The sequence below is a fragment of the Athene noctua genome, chromosome Z (genome assembly GCF_965140245.1).
Source record: "Athene noctua chromosome Z, bAthNoc1.hap1.1, whole genome shotgun sequence".
NCBI classification, from domain to species: Eukaryota; Metazoa; Chordata; class Aves; order Strigiformes; family Strigidae; genus Athene; species Athene noctua.
This window is the reverse complement of record NC_134077.1, coordinates 31,238,124-31,260,587: the sequence shown is the minus strand read 5'-3', so window position 1 is coordinate 31,260,587 and position 22,464 is coordinate 31,238,124. Positions and strand designations below refer to the sequence as shown.

At 38.5% G+C, this 22,464-nt stretch overlaps 1 protein-coding gene across 2 annotated transcripts in view; it reads right to left on the bottom strand.

Moving 5' to 3' along the window:
* The window catches only part of SNX24 (sorting nexin 24), a 95,736-nt gene that overhangs the window by 35,406 nt on the left and 37,866 nt on the right, over positions 1–22,464 (bottom strand). Inside the window, exons 2-3 of one of the 2 annotated variants that reach the window (XM_074931440.1) lie at positions 9,692–9,775; positions 2,945–3,049 (exon numbers count right to left, since the gene is read on the bottom strand). In XM_074931440.1, coding sequence (XP_074787541.1) covers positions 2,945–3,049; positions 9,692–9,775 — 189 coding nt within the window. The remainder of the gene's footprint in view (positions 1–2,944; positions 3,050–9,691; positions 9,776–22,464) is intronic. The other variant, XM_074931441.1, reaches the window with a different exon arrangement.

The window sequence follows — 22,464 nt, the reverse complement described above, 5'->3', positions numbered from 1 at the left end:
TGCTTAATAGTCAATTGTTCCACAGTATTAAAAACAAAAGTTGTAAATTCCAGTCACACTTGTAGAATAAGACACTTAAAAATAATATAGATAAATAATTCTTACACAATTCAATGAAAATTGGTCTATTATAACAAGAAAAAAATCCCCATTCAACCTTTCAAAAACAAGAGAAAAATAAGCCGTCTGATGAATAGTATCTGACAGTGGATACTGGTAAATTTAAGAAAATTACTATTTGCATCTCATAAATTAATAATATTTGGTTTATTCATAATCTTGATATTCTTCAGAAAGATATAATGAAATGTCCATCCACTTCAACTACCCATGCTGAAAGGATTTAAGAGGGTGGTTTCATCATGATAAAGTCAGAAATAACAAGGTACTGGAAACTGCAGCACCTTCCAGCTCAGAGAGGGGAATTTCTTTCCTACTTTACTACTTGATACAGACTGATTCTACTATTCTAGGTTCATATCATTATTTTTATCTTCATTTAAGTATAGAAGACTACTTAATTAAAAATATATTAAGAACAAGATATGATTAGACTATGTCAGATATAGGTCTGTATTTGACTGCTCCTGCACGGCATGTTACTTCTTGCCTGTACAGGTTTTCAAGGTGCAAAGTGCAATAATGAGAAATGAGTATGTATTTCATACAACAAACTATATGAATGTAACAAATCTATGTAAATGCTCAATGTCTGAATGAGATTCTGGGCGTTTTTCAAAAAACAGTTGATTACCGTGACTCCATAATAGTTTTTCAGCTGCACAAATGGCTAACTACTAGTACCACTACTGACTAGTGATGATAGCAGCCAAACTGCATTTACAGATTAACTCTCATTAGTATCACCTAAAAAGAGGTTTGCAATATTTTATATGCATGATGTTAAATTACAAAATTATCATGTCTTCTGAAACTGTAGCATGTTCCTACACTGTGTCTTGAAAAATGCTTGGCACTATTAAAAACCTTCTGATAACTGAAGTGCTTTAATATGAACTTTTAATTGTCTAAAATCAGACTTTCATTATTCTAAAAAATTAAAATTTCACTGATAATTAGTTTTGCTTTCTGTTAGCAGAAACAGAAATTAATTACTTTGGCAAAAATATTAATGACATTTGTTCTTGTTTTAATTTAGTATGTGCATTAGCACGGATATAACTTAGAGGCTTGTCATGTTTTAATCAGATGACATCCAGCAGTCCCTTCCAGTTTAAACCATTGAATGTTCCTATGATAGCTAACAGTGATAGATGAGGGGAAAAGTTAATTAAATGTTCAAGACTGTACAAGAACAATAGCTGACTAACTCTTCCAGTAGGGGGAGATGTTCTGTTAAAGTTTATCAGCAATTAAAAAAAGGGCTAACCAATTTACCCCTGTATCTTTTTAACAAAATCAACCTCATAAGAGAAATAAGTATATGCACCTTACTAGCAATATTCTCCAAAAGGCAGTGTATGAAAATCAGAAAAAAAAAAAAAAAATTCACAGCAAATGGCTGTAAGAGAAAAACACACTGATGATAGAGCAAGCTGTGCTGATAGTCATCAAAACCGAAAAGGCCCTATTCCTTTTCAAAATTAAAGTCTCTCCAACAGTAATGTTTTTCCACCTACAAAATAAATGTAATTTTTAGATGCCAAAGATCCTATAAATATCATAAAGCAATAGGAAAAAAGGATTGAATTTTTGAATTTACCAATACTAAATACTTAAAAATAAAAAATAAACTCTGTTGCCTGAAAAGCTCCCTGTCTCAGAACAAAATCTGATCTGTGTTTTCCTCCTTATTTCCAAATTTCTTTTTAAAATTTTAATGTCAGAAGTAATACTGTCTCATGTCACACTACAATTCTGTTCTCCTTAAGCAGTTTCCTTTTACAAACCTTCCTGAGAATGAAGGAGGTTCCTGAGTGGTGCTGGTTACCATATATTTTCTATGAATGCAGCTCACTGTCCATTATGTTGCAGTTCACAATTTTTCCTGTTGTGTCACTGCAACTGTGGGTGATGACATAAATCAGATTTCTGAAATTTTTTACTATTCTGATCTGAGTGAAAATAGAATACCCTCACTCTTGCCTTCCTCCAAAAACAGTTATCTTTTGACTTAGATCATTTCTATGATCCTCTTCAATAAAGCAGCTTGCATCAGTCCAGCTGAAGGTACAGCAAACTGGGAACACGTCTAGAGGAACACCTTAATTTGGCTTTAACATTAAAGAAATGGTTGTGAAACTACATCACAGGACATTTTTAAAGCAATTATGGTGAGAGTAGAAATTGCATTTATTAAAAAAGGCTAGGATTTATCACTGGTATATTTAAATGTCTATACGTCTGAGTCATTCCTGAAGACTTCTTTTACAGTCTATAGCAAAATCAGAACTCAAATGGGTAGAATTAAATGAAAGTTTCCAAACCAACTGAGATGAATATGAATATTGGGTGACTGATGACTGTTACAACTAGATGAAAAATTCAGATACAGACATGCACAGTAAAAGGATATGAATTTGATGAGCTGATTCTTCCCTCGTCTGTCTAAATTGAGGTGAATTAAACAAGGCTGCCTTGTATCTCCACTGCAACACTTTTGATTGGTATGGTCAAAACAACTTTGGAAAGAATAACATTATTTTTCACATTTAGGCACAGGAGAATGAGGTACTAGTAGGTTCACCAAAGTCAGCAACTTCTGTGAGAATCGGCAAAAAAAATGCAAAACAGTCTGGACTTCTAGCTGCTAGTCTTGCTAAATGAACAGAAATCATCACTGCTGGTAAGTATTCATCTCACTTCCCACCTCTAAAATTGCCTATCAGTACAACACCCCTCTTCATACCTCTAAAAGCCTTGAATACTACCACTTTGAAAATGGATGCTGCTTCTACTTTAAAAGTGCTGAGAGGAGACTCACCTGCAAGTACAACTCCAAGCCTTGCCGTCGCTGCTCCAGAACCTTGGGGACCCAGTTTCTCACATGCTTTGAAGGAATCTCTGGAGTTCTTATGAACTTCTTGAGCTGAAAATAAGAAGAAATGCAGATAGAAAAAAAAAACTATAATAGCTTTCCTTTAAAATAAAAATGTTTATATTAAAGATTATAATGTACAGGTAAAATACACATAAAGGACAACAGCACAGCAATGAAGTTATTCACCATCAGCTCAATGAAGTTAACAGCTGACTTCATACCTACAGGTTACAGTTAAAAATCTCCACATCTAGCTGCCCTGGACAGTGAAGAGGAACCCTACTAACAATTTGTTGTGACTAACAGCCTTAAAACAAACCAGCCACAACTAGATGAGAATACTTGAAATTAATTCCCCATTAGTCAATCTAGGACGATGCCTCACAATGTTGCTGCAACGTACCCACATACTACCTTGCTAAGTGAAGTGATAAAACACCATGACAATTGCTAACTCTAGATTTAGGCAACTATGAATGGGTAGTAGAAGTACATGGAGGAGAGCTAACCATTTCTCTGGAGAGCTGGCAATCAAGAGAGCAAAATATCCACGCTCTCAAATTGCACCAACGGATTGACAGTTGTGTTTAATATCTTATACAGAGAAATAGCAAGTTTGACATTGAATATATTTCCAAGAGAGCTCTGTAACCATTCCTCTAAAGATTCCCAAAAGAAAGCTTTTAGGGATATATACAGAAATGTGTATATGTATACACATGAGTACATACATATAGACACAAGAATACATTCTGACAACACTAAGAATCCTCTTGCTGGAGCAACATATTTTTTCAAAACCAAAAAATATTAATGTTTTCTTCAAAACTACAGAGCAAAAACGATAACTGGAAAAGACTCCATTGCATTTTAATAGAAGGTGACATTAGATATTCTTTCTGTTGGATACCGCCTCTCAGTAATCTGAGGCAAGGAATGCAAGTAAAGAAACTCAAAATTGACTTTGACATGCACACCCATGGGAGACTGAGAATTTACATTTCATCTTTGAGCTTGCTGAGATGTCACTATAGGAAAAAGCAGTGCCAACATATCAACGTCTCTGCAAATCACAAGTAAGGAAGCTGCAGCAAGGAAACAATTGCTTTGGAAACATTTTGCAACTTCCTTATTTCTTAACAGTGCTAAATTACAATTAAACATGAAGCAAGAAAAGGAACCCACCAAAACAAAACCCCAAGTCCATGTATTTTTACTGACTGACCTTAAAGCTAGAATATAAAACCTCACTTATTCCTCTAAATTAGTCGAGCATGTTGAAGAAGCTATGGTCACAGCTATTGCAAACTATGACAGCACCCGCAGACGAGTAACTAATGAGAAGAATGCTCCAGATGAGGGGAGACAAATCTGAAACAAAACAAGCATCCACCAAGGCCTAGATACTTACAGGATAAGTACTCTGTGGCTGGTACCTCAGCTGATGATTAACAATATTTTTGTGCTTTGTTGCTTCAGAGTGCAAGCACAGGTCCTACGTGTAAGTATAAAGCTCATGCTATACAGATGTACAAAGATAAACCCACCTTCTTATGCTTACAATAATCCAAAAATATATTGCAACAAATAATTATTATGATGTCAAAGATTATCAAGCAAATCTAGGTATGTGTTAGCTATATTACTTCAGATCTGTCCCTACACAAGAAATGCTTCTCTGATGACAATTACTGTAATACCTTCCTTTCCATTACACTGACCTAATTTGACATACTGTAGTCTCTATTTTCTGCAAGACTAAAAAATGATGGTTCAAACTGTCAGGTAAAGAATTATTTGTCCAAGTGTGAAAAGTCAGGACAATTTAGAGTGTACACTAATTATTCTAAAATTATAAATAACTTGCAAAACAACATGTACAGAATTTAAGATTTTTGCAGATTTCATTGCAGTAGTTGTAACACTGCCACCTTCTAGCATTCTGGTGCTTAAAAAGAACTATCAATATTTAAAACTGTAAAGGAAAAAAAATAGAAAAAGGAATTAGGGAATAAATATGAATACATTTTGTATTTTTAACTACAATAGTTATACACATAGAATGAATTCAATTATTTCTAAAAAACTCTCAAAAATTTTGTTCAGACTTGAATACAATACTGTAATGTGAATAATCAGAGCGAAGTATAACGGCCTATGCTATTTCAAGGGAATAATTTATACTCCTGGTGTAGCACAGCAGTCTTGAAAAGATTTTAAACCTTTTCCACTACAGCACAATAAGACAAGCTTTATTTTTTTACAGAACTGGAATGTAAGAAAGGTTGAACCCAGGAAGGAGAAAAAGCCAGCCATGTGCTGGGAAATGGCTTTATTAAAAAAAAAAAAAAAAAATCAAAACATTAATTGGCATTTTGTGAGTGAATAACGTCTTATATGAGCAATGGAGCCCTCCTTCCTCCATACAATGCTCATGGAGCATGTCCTCTGGCAAAAGGCATAACTTCCCCTTCAGCCTCTATTCCCATTTTCTGCCACAGTTCTCTACAGAAGCTTTGTTTCTCCTGCTCGCTATAGACATCTCCTGCACTACGGGCACCTTGAATATGCATTAAGTCTAGAGAAACCTTTCCAGTTGCCATGTACTCACAGCAATTTAGAGTGAAACTTACATTTTAAATTAAATGGAAGGAGGGAAATAAAAAATAAATAACCTAACTGGCATGCTGAAAGCAAACTGTTATCTGGACCTGAGTATAGTGTCATGGGATGTGAACAAATTGTTCACAAAGAACCTTTAAGATACAAGTGCAAAACATTCTTCTCCAGTAAAAACTGTCCAAATATACATCCTACTTTTTTAAGAGTACTGAGATCTTCTGCTCTAACACAAAACAGAGAGGTGAAACAGCAGACTGCTTTCTCCAGGATTTCTGTAATACTGAAAGCACTAAGAAAGGTTCAGAGGATGAGTATTCAACCATGTTCACTGAAATTTTACAATTTCAGAAAGTAAGACTTAAGAAAAGAGGTATATTGTTGCTAAAATATATTGGGTGCTTTGCATGTGTACAGGGCAGAAATAAGAAAAAATCACTAACAAGTTTGCAGAGTGGGAGAAACAGACAGCAAGCAGATGAGGAGTAAGATGAAACAAACTGAAGAGTGCACAGTGTCTGGTTAGAATACCTATTTTTCAGGTTTGGTTTTTTTGCTGCTATTTCTGGAGAGAGACAGAAAGAGACCATAATTTATGGTTATTCTGATGTTCTAAGGAGAAATCTCTGCAAAGGGAGTTACTGCACAGAAAGCAGTGTACAAGGAGACAAATCTGACAATGAGACTGCAGTCATTCATGACCTTTGTTTGGACTAATTGTGCAACTCCAGAAATTACAGTGAAATTAGACAACAACAAAGCAAAAAAGAAAAAGCAGAGGCATTCAATGTTTTTTTTTCCTCAGTCTTTAATAATACAGATAGACCTTGGGCTGCCCAGTCCCTGGAGCTGAAGGACTACAAGTGGGGAACAGTACTTTCCACTTGTGTACACAGAAATTGTTAAGTGACCAGCAGTACCAGCTGAATGTTCACAAGTCCGTGGGGCCTGATGGGATTCATCCCAGGGTACTGAATAAGCTAGTGGGTATCATGGCAGGAACACACTTGATTGTCTACCAAAGGTCTTCAGAGTCTGAAGAGGTCCACGCTGACTGGAAGCTAGGCAGTGTTAGTTCAATTTACAAGAAAGGCATGAGGGAAGACTCAGGGAACTACAGACCTGTTAGTCTAACCTCAGTTCCTGGAAAAATTATGCAGAAGACTATACTGACTATTACCAAAAAGCATTTAAAGAACAATGCAAACATCAGGCAATCAACACTGGTTCACAAAGGGAAAGTCCTCTTCAAATAATTTGATATCCTTCTATGATAAAGGTCATTCACCTAGTGGATGAAGGGAAGGTGATGGAGGTAGTTTTTCTGGATTTTAGTAAGGCTTTAGATACTGTCCCTTACAGCAGCCTTCAAGTTGTTCAACTGTGGGATAAGCAGGTTCACAGTGTGCTGGGTGAAGAACTGGTTGAAAGGCAGAGTTCAAAGGGCTGTAATGAGCAGGGCTACATCTGGCTGGTGACCAGTCACCAGTGGTGTTCCTCAGGGCTCAATCCTGGGCCAGTTCTGTTCCATATTTTTATCAATGATCTGCATGCAGGAGTTGAAGGCATCATTAGCAAGTTTGCTGATTACACCAAACTGGGAGGTGCTGTTGGCTCTCTTGAGGGACAAAAGACCTTACAGAGACATCTAGAGAGATTGCAGCACTGGGCTGCATCAATGACATGAAATTTAGTAAGTCCAAATGCCAGATTCTGCATCTGGAACAGAGTAACTCTGCGTACAACTACAAATTGGGAGAGGAGTAGCTGGAGAGCAGCCCTGGAGAAAGGGACCTGGGGGTGCTGGTTGGCAGCACCAGTGTGAGTCAGCAGTGTGCCCTGGCAGCCGAGAGGGCAAACTGGGGTGCATCAAACACAGCGTAGCCAGCTGGTCAGAAGAGGTGATTATCCTGCTGTAATCAGCGATGGTGCAGCCTCACCTTCAGTGCTCTGTGCGGTTCTGGGTCCCATGATTTGAGAAGGATGTAAAGGTACTTGAATGTATCAAGAGGAGGACTGGAAGGAACACCCTACGAGCAGAGGCTAAGGACCTTGTGTTTGTCTAGTTTGGAGAAAAGGAGGCTGAGGGGCGACCTCATCAACTTTCTGAGGAGGGGAAGTGGAGAGGGAGGTGCTGAGATCTTCTCCCTGGCATCCTATGACAGGACACATGGGAATGGTTCAAAGCTGTGTCAGGGGAGGCTCAGACTGGACACTAGGAAGCATTTCTTTAGCGAGAGGGTGGTCAAACGCTGGAACAGGCTTCCTACAGAGGCGGTCAGTGCCACAAGTCTGTCAGTGTTTAAGAGGCATTTGGACAGTGCCGTAATAACATGGTTTAACTTCTGGTCAGCCCTGAAGGGATCAGGCAGTTGAACGCGGTGATAGTTGTATGTCCCTTCCACCTGAAATATTGTATTGTTTATTCTAATTCTATTCTATTCTATTCTATTCTATTCTATTCTATTCTATTCTATTCTATCCTATCCTATCCTATCCTATCCTATCCTATCCTATCCAAGGTGATGGTCTATTTGGGTAGGGTGTGTTTAAAGCACATAAATATTCATATTCCCTTTTTAATGTTTTCAAACATGTTTAGTTGTATGATCTCTACTCACCTGCCTTACTTGAAATTGCAGGATTATTCTTACATGTAAAATAAAGCACATATGTGTTGCAAGGCTTGGCAGTGGGTGAGTTGAACTACTGATTCTGACACTTGCTCATGTTGCATCATATTCAATGTGAACACAAGGGGGAAATACTGAGATGTGAATTCAATAAACAAGGACATTAGTATTAAAAAGTGGCAGCTGATACCACAACTGGGGCAAAAAGGCAAGAAAAGCAAAAAAGCAAGAAATACTAGCACATCTTAATTATGGTGCAGTAAAGCAAATTGTATTCTCATTCTTTGGACTTTTTGAGGGTCAGCACACAGATGGGTCAATAGTTGCTTTTTGTTGACCTAAGTTTGCTTATATCCATACACCACTGAAGACTGGCAAAATCCACCCTCTCTGTCACCAGGATAATGCTGCTTCCTTGCAGGAGATGATTCCTAAGCTGATTCAGAGTCACCAGCAAACATGCTGGTGTGGATAAGCTCCTCTGACACTGCAGTGGCAGGAGCTGTAAGTGCCCATGATCCCCTCTGACATTTGCAAAGGAAGCTTTTCCATACCGAAGGCAAGCAGCACCAGTCAAAGCAGCTGAGGGTGCACACACTCCACTGCCACTGAGAGCTATAAACTAACACACATTCAACTGAGCCAGGTCCTAGGAATGAAGGACTGAAGCTCTTCATTGCAGCTCCACTGCTGGCAATGAGATACAACGCTGTTCCAGAATTCTCCTTCACAATACTTGACCTCCATAAGGCAGAAAAAATGTAAAACTTGCCTTTCAGCTGCACAACTGTGTAGCAGCATCCACTTCAGCTTGGAGAGGAGAAATGATATATTTCCTTTAACAGTGATCAAAACAATGTAAAGAACAATTAGTAGATAATCAATCTTGAAAATACTGAGTTCCCTTCTATATATTACTAAAATGATTCAGTAGACAAGCTTAGCAGATATTTCATATCACATTCATTGTATGAATTGAGCAAAGTGAGCTGGTATACTGTCTTTCCCATGTCTAGTTTCCTAGTGTATACAAGTTGTTTCCTCAGCTTTACAGATAGCAAGTTAGCCACACAATTTATAGAACTAACAAATTATTTGCCTAACTGGATAAAAACAACAACAAAAATATTTATTTGCTATAGGATCATGTCTTATTTTGTGATTTTACAACCAGAAAAAACCCCCATAATTACAGACAGCATTTTAGCAATACAGCATGGAAAGAATAATAGAAAAGGAGAGTTAGTAACATCTGAGAAGTAATCATGCCCTTCCACAAAATAGAGAAGAAACTGTATTAGTTGGGAACTCATTTCCAGAGACATGAATCAAAAGATGGATTTAAGATAAACCGTGTATGGTAACAATTTCAAGAGAGAGGAAAACATTACAATTAAGACAAAACAAAGTTACATCTTATAAAGAAAGAGATCACTACCTTTTTATGAAGTGCATGGAATTCACTATACCTCTTCTCCACAAAATGTTTCCTTCCACTCATTAGCACCTCTATTTTAAAGACCTGAAAATGATACATAACAACAAGGAGATTAACGTTACCCACGTCTGTGACAGCACATTTTAACACGGTCATTCCAGTAGGTGGTCCCAAAAACCCCATTACTCACAAGGCACAGAAGTAGAACAATGATTAATGGGAAGCATGGCTGAATCTTCTGTTAACAAGTTTGTTCAACAAACGTACAAAAAGACAAGTTGAGCTTGGACTGTATACTGTACATCAACAATTAAGCATTAAAATATTCCCTTTCAGAAATACTTAATACAGTTTGAAGTAGTTAAAAAGATTTTTAAAAAGGATGGTAAGAACAAAAAAAAAAAAGAGAGAGAGAAAAGAAATAAAGATTCATTCTTTTTGCCCTCTTACAATACAGCATACTAACACAGTCACACATGTTCAGAAAGAACTGGATAAGAGATGCAGTATGTTATGAATGGAAAAGAAGAAATAAATACAAACACTGTGTTGCAGGTTAATTTCCCCCTTAGCTAGAAATTCATCTGTAGTCCTAATTGAGCTTGTACTACTATTTACACCCTAGGAAAAAAACAAACAAACAAACAAACACCACAACAAAACCAAACCAAAACAAAAAACCAAACCCAAACATGGGAAATGCTTGTTTTCTTTGTATGATACATGTGACAGCTTTTGTTGCTGCCTCTGGAAGGTTGAAAGGGCAGGAGAAGAAGCTCTCTGGATCCACTAATTAGCAGTCACTAACATGACATTTTCTTGATTTTTAGGTTACTGGGTCAGTTCTGAGGGCAGGTGATGAGAAATATTTTGAAGTACTCAACAAAACATGGTCTATTAAATGAAGACAAAATCAGCAGAAAAGCAACACTGAAAAGGTGCCTGGTCTATCTAGGAGTTCTTTTCTGTTTTGCTCAAAAAATGCTGGAAATAATTATTTCCAGGACAATGAGAGATGATATTCAGGACAGATGATTACATCAAGGCTTAGGCCAAATAAAAAGTTCTTTGAAACAAATTTGCAGTTTTTATGCCTGAATGCAGAAAAAAGGGGTTTCTGTCACAACACGCCCAGCTAGCATTGATCAGAACAACCATACAGAAACCATGTTGGATAAACATTTTCTGTTGTCCACTAGAACCTGCCTTTTAAACAGGTCAAAATGCTATGGTTTACACCAGTTAGCCAAACCACATTAGAAACAGACAGCATTTTATTTAATCCAGACTGAAACGTGTCTGCACCGTTTGAATGCAGCACGGATGGGACTGCGGTCATTTCACACCAATGTTGACATTACCAAAATTAGCTCAGATTGGTGTAACAACTTGTGCTACATTCTACCTCTTTGAAAAAGACTATTTCTGTGTCCTAATCACTGTGAGCAGACAACCTTTTATGGGTGCATTGATTTCCTCTCCCTGCCCACCATCTATTTAGAGTATTTTGGGAGAACAGCTATTGGCTATTAAACAATTTTCCTCTACATGTGAAAAAACTCCAAGGCACCCTTAGGAATATGTTGTAAATTCAGAGTTGTAAAGAGAATCACATGCAAAGAAAAATCAATGTAGGCTTTTTTCTTTAGTTGAGACTTAATATCCCAATTATATGAGAGGAAAACATTATTTACATCTTATTTTCTACCCACTGTATGAAATGAATAGTTCTGCAAGGAACAAAATGCTTTGGATTGCGCAGGAAAGCCCCTGCATTGAAGGAGTTTCAAGGATAACTTGGCAACAAGAATGGATAACAGAATATGAAACTAGTTAAATTAGAAGTGATAGTGAGTCATTAGTTACAGTTTTGCAACAGTTCTGAAATAACTTGATATTAAATCTCCAGGAACTACAAGCAACTCGTTAACACCCACTTACACATCATTCAGCTATGAGCCACAGCACCACTGTTAGTTTAGCAATTCTGCTGGCTACAGGCTGTTCCAAGCCATTTGGAGAAGTCTAAGGGGCTGCTGCCTTAGCTCTAAGCACTCCCTTGACAGGTAACCTTCTTGTGAATAATGGTTTGGCTTGTGCAGTGTCATTTTGGTTTTAGTCAAATTATGTACAACTTCAGACAAACATCTCATCTGAAGTCTATAAACCCGTCATTTCATAAAGGAGATTAGTTAGAATATGGGGAAGAAAGAAAAAAAGAAAATATAAATCCCTCTGTGGATCTTCTTCTCAAAGCATGTATCTATTTTGTTCTGTGTTTCACCACTGGTTAAGGAATTACAGAAATGGCTTCAGAACACCAAAAAATATGCAGCATTTATTCATACTCCTTTTTAATTGTGGCAAAATTTTAATCACTGTTTGATAATTTTTGCTAATAACATGAAATCAAAGAATATATTTGCCAGTCACTTTTGCAGAAGACATGAAAAGAGAGTCCCGAAGCTTCCCGTGCACAGTGATGTCATTTCCAAACCCACAGATGTTCTACCTTTACAGCCTCAACCAGTTGTACAAGTATAGAGGCTTTAACTTTGCCTCCTACTGTCCAGAGCCCTTGGATCCAGCTTTAGTAGCCATTTAAAATTTATAAAGATGAATAACAGATCTGCTATGGATAAGGTTGAAAATTACTGTTAGAAAACAAAACTCTGCAAATGGCCTTTCTAATCTACCCACTGTGGCACCCATGTTTCAGAAAAATAAAGCAATTTGTGATAAATAAGTGGACAATCTGTAAATGTTTTTGTTTAAGGCAAATCTAAATATGAAATTGATTTACAAAGTAATTTATAAATCAGAAATGCAAGTAAGGGGAAATAACATATATTGCGCTTATGAACTTCATATTACTAAATAACTGGATTTAGACAGCATAAATTCCAGGTTTGCCTCCTCACTGTTTACCAGATCACAGTTCACAAGAGCAAACTAAAAGCCGTGAGTTTCTGTTCTAAAAACATGGCTTTGTGTGAAAGACAAAAAGATACATTAGCTTACGAAAGAGATAGGATCCGTTCATGGATTCAAAATAACTATAGACAAATCACACAAATTTAACAGAGCAATTGCAGGCCCTGACAGAAAAACAATGTAAGGAAACTGGTGAACATAAATGAAAGTGCCAAAATAAAGATGGAAGAACTATGGGGGGAAAAAATGCAACGCTGTAAGGAAATGACTTTTCTTGTAAAAATATTCATGTTCTGTGAACAGATAACTCTGGAAAGACATATGACTTTTTATAAATGACAGTTAGCTAAATGAAAAATGCAACAATTAATCACTGAATAAGACAAGTAAAATGCTTTTCCCATAGTTATTGAAACACCAAAAATTACACAGCACTGACAGATTTGCAGCTCATCCTGACTAGGACACAAGGGACCACACATATTGAAGACACCAATTAGAAAACTCTTTATGAGTACTCTGAGACTAGAAATGTCTCACCTTTCTTGGTTACTACCACAACAGTTAACAAGATGTTTGCACAAAGTCAGAAAGATCATTATCCATTAAAAGCATTCTTCCACAGAATTTAACCCACATGTATGGAATAAACACCTTTGGATTGGGTATCAGTATGAATAATATTGATCTTCTGAGCAGCAGAATTGCAGAATCACCATTGCCATCCATAACCATCAAACCTGTGAAGGAAACTCTTCAAGAAGAATTCCTAAGGTTTTTGTTAATAAAATAGTAAAAACTTTCAGGTCCGACTACAAAACAGATTTGCATATCATTTAAAAAAAAACATACCCAAACTTTTGTGTCTCTTTTCTTTGCCCGCACTGTGTTCCAATGACATGGATTATATTCAGAATTTGGAAACGATTTTCTTCATTTATTATATGTTAGCAAGTACGCCTAATGTTGCTGTTTTCTTCAATTTATCTGTTTGTTAACAAACCTCTAACTGAATGATCCCTTTCTGCTATTTTCAAGATTACTTAACATTTCTCTTATTGCTGCAGAAACTGGACAGTACCACGCAGTTACTAAATTGGATTATATACAGGCAAACAATTGGTACTGCATCAGTGTGAATTTTCAAGACAGAAAGCACAGACGGAAGAAAACAGGTACCAATAAGACATACAAGAACCACCCACACCTTCCTGTGAGCATGGGCTCAAGTGCACATCAAGAACTGTGTGGTAAATAACATTGATACTGGCCTCATTCAGTTCCTACCTATGTCAAATGCTTACACTGGATACCAAAGGGCATCTTTTATCTGGTAATTTGATGTGAAAATATGCAGCTCCAGTAACTTTGTCTCAAAAAACCCAGAAAGATCAGTTTAACAAAAACCAGACAAGAATGAGAAACATGATCAGAAGTAGGGAAGAAAACTGAAGAGAATAGTAACTTCTTAGCTTGATTTTCTATTACATGAGAAATACACATATGACACTTTTATATTCATTCATGGAAATTACATTACAGATTATAATTATGGCAAATTAATATTATCATATTGTGTATACTTAAACATGGAAAAATGAATTGCAAAGTATATAAACTTCTGAAAAATTACAGTTGAGAAAGATTTGTGGCAGCCTTGTTTAGAAGAAGGAGATTCAAAAAACAGAAGCAGAAAAAGAGAGGTTTAAAAAAACCCCAATACATTTGTCTAATATTCATCAGGAAAGAAAACCCCACAAAATTCTAGTACTGTGCTTTTCTCTCTCAAGACCAAGCTTACAAACACTAATGCTTGTAATGCTAATACCAGCACTAACACTAATATATTACTTACAGAAATAAATACTTCCCTTTAGATGATTCAGTATGCTTGACAGACTTTTGTCGGAGAAACAGCTAATGCATTCAAAGTGTCAAGAAACTCAACCTTAAACCTTTGTCATGGCCGTACGGAAGGAATTTCAGATCAAATGAAGTGACAGCTACGGTCCATGAAACACTAATAGGATTTCCACATGTTTAGCGTTTCATTATTGTTCAGACAATGGCACATTTTCTGTCTCAGTTGTGCTATGACGAGAACAAGACCACAACATATAGGATGGATCAAAAGATGACTTTAAACCTATTCCCATACAGCTGATGTAGAGAAATAAATATTTCATATAATTAGTAAGAGCACCTGGGTGGTGGTGTTAACCAGAGCTGCATGTAGCTGCAGCAGCAATTTGGTATCTCAGGGGTGTAAGTGCTTCATGGCAAAGCTCCATGCTTCTGAATGCCCTCCACAGCAGAGGCAGAGATGAGGACAGTATTCAGAGCCAACTCAAACTTCAGAGCAGACTTGATAAAACTGAATCTCACTATCCCACAAATGAAAACAAATTAACTTATTCTGACTTCATCCTTTGGAAGGGTGGGCAGCAAAATTCAGTTCTGCAGTGGGCACAGGGCAGCTCAAGGGTGCAGAGATAGGCTGAAATGGGTCACGGAGGCATGCAGCGACAGAAATCTCCGCTTTTCTTTCCTGTCCAACCACATTCCCCCCAGTTCTCCCACTGTTTACTTTGGGTTATCCCCATCATATCCACTTGCTGAGACTTAAGAACTTCAGTGTCTTCAGTAAGTTGCTGACAGTCTCATCCTTGCCTCCATACAAAAGTCTATGGGACCAGACGGATACACCGTGGGTGTTGAAGCAGCTGGCTGGGGTGCTCGCCAAGCTGCTTTCCATCATTTACCAGCAGTCCTGGCCGACTGGGGAGGTCCCGACTGATTGGAAATCAGCCAATGTGACACTCAGATATAAGAAGGGTAAGAAGGACGATCCCGGAAATTACAGGCCTGTCAGTTTGACTTCGGTGAGCGGGAAGCTGATGGAGCAGCTCATCCTGAGTGCCATCACACAACACATGGGGGACAACCAGATGATCAGGCCCAGTCAGCATGGGTTTATGAAAGGCAGGTCCTGCCTGACAAACCTGATCTCCTTCTACGACAGGACGACCTGCTTATTGGATGAGGGAAAGGCTGTGGATGTTGTTTACCTTGACTTCAGTAAGGCCTTTGACACCGTTTCCCACAGCATTCTCCTGGCGAAACTGGCTGCTCATAGCTTGGATGGGCACACGCTTTGCTGGGTAAAAATCTGTCTGGATGGCCAGGCCCAAAGAGTTGTGGTGAACGGAGTTAAATCCAGTTGGCGGCCGGTCACGAGTGGTGTCCCCCAGGGCTCGGTGTTGGGGCCACTCCTGTTTAACATCTTTATTGATGATCTGGACAAGGGGATCGAGTGCACCCTCAGTCAGTTTGCAGATGACCCCAAGTTGGGTGGGAGTGTTGATCTGCTCGAGGGCAGGGAGGCTCTGCAGAGAGACCTGGACAGGCTGGAGCCATGGGCTGAGGCCAACTGGAGGAGTTTCCATAAGGCCAAATGCCGGGGGCTGCCCTTGGGCCACAACAACCCCCAGCAGCGCTACAGGCTTGGGGAGGAGTGGCTGGAGAGCTGCCAGTCAGAGAGGGACCTGGGGGTGTTGATTGACAGCCGGCTGAACAGGAGCCAGCAGTGTGCCCAGGGGGCCAAGAAGGCCAATGGCATCCTGGTTTGTGTCAGCAATAGCGTGGCCAGCAGGGACAGGGAAGGGATCTGACCCCTGTACTCGGCACTGCTGAGGCCGCCCCTCGATTCCTGTGTTCAGTTTTGGGCCCCTCACTACACAAAGGACATTGAATGACTCGAGCGTGTCCAGAGAAGGGCAACGAAGCTGGAGCAGGGTCTGGAGCACAGGTGGTACGAGGAGCGGCTGAGGGAACTGGGGGTGTTTAGTCTGGAGAAGAGGAGGCTGAGGGGAGACCTCATCGCCCTCTACAGCTCCCTGAAAGGAGGTTGCAGAGAGCTGGGGATGAGTCTCTTTAACCAAGTAACAAGCAATAGGACAAGAGGTAATGGCCTCAAATTGCTCCAGGGATATGGTTTAGACTGGATATTAGGAAGTATTTCTTTCCAGAAGGGGTTGTTGTGTGTTGGAATGGGCTGCCCAGGGAGGTGGTGGAGTCCCCATCCCTGGAGGTGTTTAAGAGTTGGTTTGACATAGTGCTGCAGGATATGGTGTAGTTGGGAACTGTCAGTGTTAGGTTAATGGTTGGACTGGATGGATTATCTTGAAGGTCTTTTCCAACCTGAATGATTCCGTGATTCTGTGATTCCTCTCCATAGCAATTTCTCTCCCTGCTCTACACAAGCAAGCCCTACACAAGCTCCTGCAGAGTATTCTTGAAAGGGCCCCCTTCCTTTTGCAGAACAAGTTGGGGCACAGAAAAGAAAGAAGCAGAACAGCCCCGAGGAGCTCAGTTTGCTCTGTTTGGTTTTGTTTTGATGGGGCCCTAAGAAGGGATGGAAGTGGCTGTAAGATGCACTAAAGAAGTGAAATATTAGGTATTAGAAACTGAGAGTGATGAGAGTGTTGCAGGGGAGGATGAACAGAGACAGAACTGAGAGTCATTTGTTCTTCCTAGCAGCAGTCCTCACACATGCTGAACCCTTTTTTCTGATGGTCATGAGAACAGGCAGAAAGCAGAAGCTCCAGACATGCAGGCCAGCTACCACTGATTCTCACAGGCAGGCCATGGGCCACAGCTATCTCTGCCTGCCTGCTGACCTGGGCAACTGCTTGTTGTGCCTGTGCTTTGAACTCCAGCAGCACAGCCCTACTTAACACAAGTGTTAACACATTTACTGAAGGGCCCAAAGAGATCCATTACATTATCCATTACAAGATGAACTTATTTTACCTAAAGTCAGCTTAAAAGTTGTGTTGGACCCACAGACAGTCCCTTTCCCCTACACCAAGAACTGTCATGTTTGTTATATGAAATCAGACCGTTTCACTTAGTCACAATAACGATGTACAATATTAAGTTACAGCACAAGAAAAAAGTACATAGTATTAACTAGGAAATCAAGGCTTGACAGTATGCAATTATGATGTTGCTTTGTCCAGAGTCTGTGAAGGATAAAAAACATGTCAGAGAAGCGAAACATTCACTTCAGGATTTCCAGGGAGTATTTCCAACAGCTCCACCCTGTGTGAAGCAGTTACCTGACCCCTCCTCACCTGGAGAAGCAGCCCTACTGTTTTTATAATACAATAAATCGATTTTCTACTGTGAAATAAACCCATTGAGAGGACACGTATGTTGTTTCAACTGACTCCTTCTGTTAAATCTTATGTTACTGCAATCTAACTTGGACCTTCATTACTAAAAAAAAATGTGTACCCATGAACAATCAAAAGCACATGTTCTTATAAACACGACTCCTACTTCAAATGTCTCCTTACTAATTTTATGTAACCTTCAGTCATTTATTTACTGAAAAAGCTGTCTGTTCACTAACACTTAGCAGTGTTATTGGTACCAGTACTTACCTAAATCAGACTACAACCTCTTTGAGAACCCTTCAGCACGCAGTCTGTCTTTCCTACCAGTACTACAAAATAATTAAAGATATTCCCTCTCCTATGGTCTTCTGTAGTGTGGGCCTCCTCCACTCATAAAATGGCAGTGTTGATAGGAATTATGTACAAAAGGTGTGCATAGGACTCAGGGGTATTCTTTCTGAAGATGGCCTTTGAGAAGTGTATGTCATATTTCTTAGGGTTTAGAAGAAGAGGTAGTAAAACAATTTATACTGCAACTCAGTCAGACAGTTTGGTAATTCCTACAACATGGAAAGCTCAAGGGAGGCTTCTATGGAGCTGTCACTGTTGAATGAAAGAGTACCTGACATATAAGAGTAAGTAGTTTTCTGATTTTTTCAACTCTCTTTAAACCAATCTCTTCCAAACACATGGTTCATAAAATCCCATAGGAACTTCTCTGTCATTTCCTGAAAAACAACTTACTTGGCTTTCCAACCTAAAAAGACTCTCCCTTGCCAGTGAAACACTGACTACAGAAATCTAATTTGTAACCAAATCAAGGAGCTACAAGATCTGACTTGCTTTTGATATTTTTCTTTATTAGCTAAAAGGGAATTTCATAGCCCTGCAGAGCACTACACACAACTTTTACCCAGATGACACCCCTCTAAAATCTCTGTCACTGTGGTCAACTATTTGGCTAGCTTCCTTAGAATCAAGCGGAAGGAAAAATGTGTTGATCTTTTATCGAAAAAGGAAAAAATTCCTAACACACGCTAATGCCTACAGTTACACAGACAAAAAAATTAGACTGCTCTGCTCTATTTGCCCACCTGGACCATCTCAATGTTTCTTATTGGAAGTGTTCTACTAATAGAACAACCATATGATGGAAAAGATGAACTTTCCAATAGAAATAGTATATTGGGATAAAATACTTGAATATTGCAAAAAATAACTGATGTCACAAAATCCTTTGCAGAGTCTATAAAGAGTACTCTTGCTATCCAAGGCAGGACACAATTCCTAACCACAATGAAAGTGACCCCATATTGCAGCCAATTAGCTGCAAGAAACTTGTTTTTGCCAGAAGCCAGACACAAGACTAAGATTTTTCTAGAAACTTTAAGTCTGTGTTACTTTGTTTGCACTTGTATTTGCTGTCTGGAGAATACCTGGACCACTTAAGACCTACAAGCACAGATGTTTTGTTTACAAACAAAAATGTCAAATGGTGTCAAAGAACACATTAAAAACAGTATATATGCATCAGGGTAATGAGCATTACACTTCAAAGGAGTTGGCTTTGTACTGTCTCATATTCCATGGTGTGTCTAGCATGTTACGTGAATTTAGTCTTTTCCTCTGCTAGTGACTAACTGAACACATATGAACGTGAAACAACAGTATTTAGTCAAGTTACAGTATATACAACTCCACATTCCTCATGGTGAGTAAATACCAGGGGAAAGAAATACTGTATATCCATCTTTTCTTACTAAGGTCTCCGCAGTAATCCATCTGAGAAGACTCTGCTCCTCTTTACCTGTCAACATAACTAGTTCATCCAAATAATTTTTCAAGAGCAGTAGCCAAAGTAGTCAAAGGAGGTTGCTTTTCTAAATGTCTGTGCATCTCAGCAAAGATCCTTCACATATTACATTTAAATATTGGGATTAGCCTATCTTCAGCCTCAAAATGGAGGATTCAAATGCTCTTCTGTTAAAAACGAAGATGAGCAGTCAGGACACATACATTTTCAGGCATTTCCTTTCAAGGAGTTAACTCATCCAAACTTGCACTAAATTAGCACTGGTCTGCTTTCCAAATGGAAACCTAATTACCCCTGCTATGGCCTGCCATCTGCCTTATTCTTACATACAACTCACAGTGCCATTTCAAACATCAGCACTTGTTTCTGAAGAGTCATTGTATCCATTTAACAAAGAATGTCATCCTGCACCAAAGGTTTCACATGCCAGGTTAATCTCTAGAATGGTAATTCAATGTGGGATGAAAAAATAAACTCAAACAGCTGTAAGGCAGTTTCATTTCTTACTGGACTAAGCCTGTTATGCCAAAACCAAGACCTGAACCAGGTTACCATGGTGTGGTTATCAATACATCCAACTGCAGAAAACCAAATGGTTCAATGGTTCTCCACATACAAGGAAGATGGAGAGGATGAAAGCAACAAACTAAGCGAAACTACTTAAGAAAATATAAGAGCAGCTATCACAAACAGTGCCAAAAAATAATACAATATTGTGCCCAAATTAAGATTTAAGTTTTTAAGCTTCTTAATTTACATGTTGCGACTAAGAGCATTCATGTTGTAGTTGGCTTGGTGTTCACAGTGAATGCAGATATTCCAAAACCAGATTTAAATTAGCTCAGGTACTGCTGGCAGCATAACAGTAACAGCATCGTGGGCAGCATGGGCAGCACCAGCTGCAAAACTCATGGCAAAGTCTGTACAAAGCTCAGTGCCAAGGGGACCAGCAAAGCTCTATCCCAGGTACATCTGTGGGAGCTGCAGTCAGCGAGGTGCAGGTGTCCCACAAAAGGAAGCAGGGTGAGTGTGAAGTTCAGAGGGGTGCTGGGTTCAGAGTCGACAATACAAAGGAAGAATGCAGGGAAGAGAGAAGAATATTTCTTAATCTGCTTTCCTTAGTCACAGTATAAAACAGTATAAAACACAGCAAGTAGCTGAATCACAGATGCTTCAGGTAGAACTGTACTGGCATTAGTGGAAGAGCTGAGGCAGCACAGAATTTGACCCAAACACATGTCTGAGAAAAGGCAACATCTAAACTGCTTATGGAGACTACATTCAATACAATTATGTCAACATACTGTATAGGTTCAAAGGCAGCAGAAAAACTAATAAGAACCAATATCCAGGATAACGTATATAATTGAAGTATCTTAGTAGCAATTTTGAGATACAAGATTGAATAACCTATCAGAGAACACTGGCTGGACAATTAAATATTTATAATTTCAAAGACCATGAAAATTGATTTAGTAAAAATTATGTTAACTTGCAAGTGGCCTCTCAATCACCTGGAAGATAGTGAGGCAAACATCAAGTAATTACATGTCTGCACATGTGTTCAGCAAGATTTTAAATAAGTTATGAATTGAGTCTGATGCTGGAAACATGGAAATAAAAACGTGAATACCGCAAACAAAGCAACAGGCAAGGGATGATTGAAAATTGTGCTAAATGTTTAATTGCTGACTGTTGCTTGAACTGAAGAAAACACAATGTGCCAGTGTCTCCAAATGTTAACCAGAAGTATCAGAGTCAAAAAGTACCATTCACAGGTTTAAAAGTCTGTGACTGTCTTTTCCTCAAAGAAGAAAAAAATTAAAGACTCAACCAATCACAGACTACAGAAGAACTAACTTGGCTTGAACATTTCAGCAATAAAACCCAGTAGATTCCTTAACACAACACTATAAAGAAACAGAATCCATATACTACTTTTTAGCTGAAATTTGAGTCATGTTTCATGTCCTGGTTCTTGGATGTGAAAGAAATCTTCATTTACTGTACTAGAAAATTCTGGATATTCAGCACCTGCAGATAAAAAACAAGTTCCCTGTTTAAACACACACAGACTTAAACCCCTTATTGAGTTGGACAAACTCAGAACTACTATCAACAAAAAAATTCCAGATAACAATAAGTCATTACAGATACAATGTGATACTGCCACAGGTATCACTCCTTCCCTCATTCTGAGGCTTCATATTTTCTTTTTGCCTTATTATGAACTCAATGAAAACTTCACTCTCCTGTGCAAACCTCCTCAAATCATTGCATTTTCCTGTTTCTCACCTTTTGTACTGAATATAAAAACTTTTGACATTTTTATTCACACAAAACACTGCCATAAATAACTTCTTCAAGTATTTTTTTTGTTATGAAGTCTCTATTATTGCAAGTCTCCAGTGCCTCCCTGCAGAATGAATGTAAACTTTTAGTTTCTTAGTTGCAGCAAAAGTAGATTCTTCTATGTATTTGCAGAAAGTGCCATTTCTCTACTTACAGTGCAGAGAAAATGCAACCTAACTTTATTCCGTAAGTGGAGGAGGTGCCATTTTATCTCCAACTGCCTCAGCAAGAAACTGCTCATTTTTCTGTACAGCCTCTGTCCCTACTTGCCTTTTTTTCACACACATGGTTTTTTTACAGGCAAGAAATCTGAAGAGGTAATGAAGGGGCATTCACCTTGCATCAGCTGATTCCTCACTTTCTGTTTCATGTTGCAGCTCACACACACTACTGCTATTTTTAATTAATATTTCAATAATATTTGAAGTTAATTTAATAAAATATATTATTGGAGTTAATGACAGTGAAAGGAGTAATTAGAATATCCTAATATT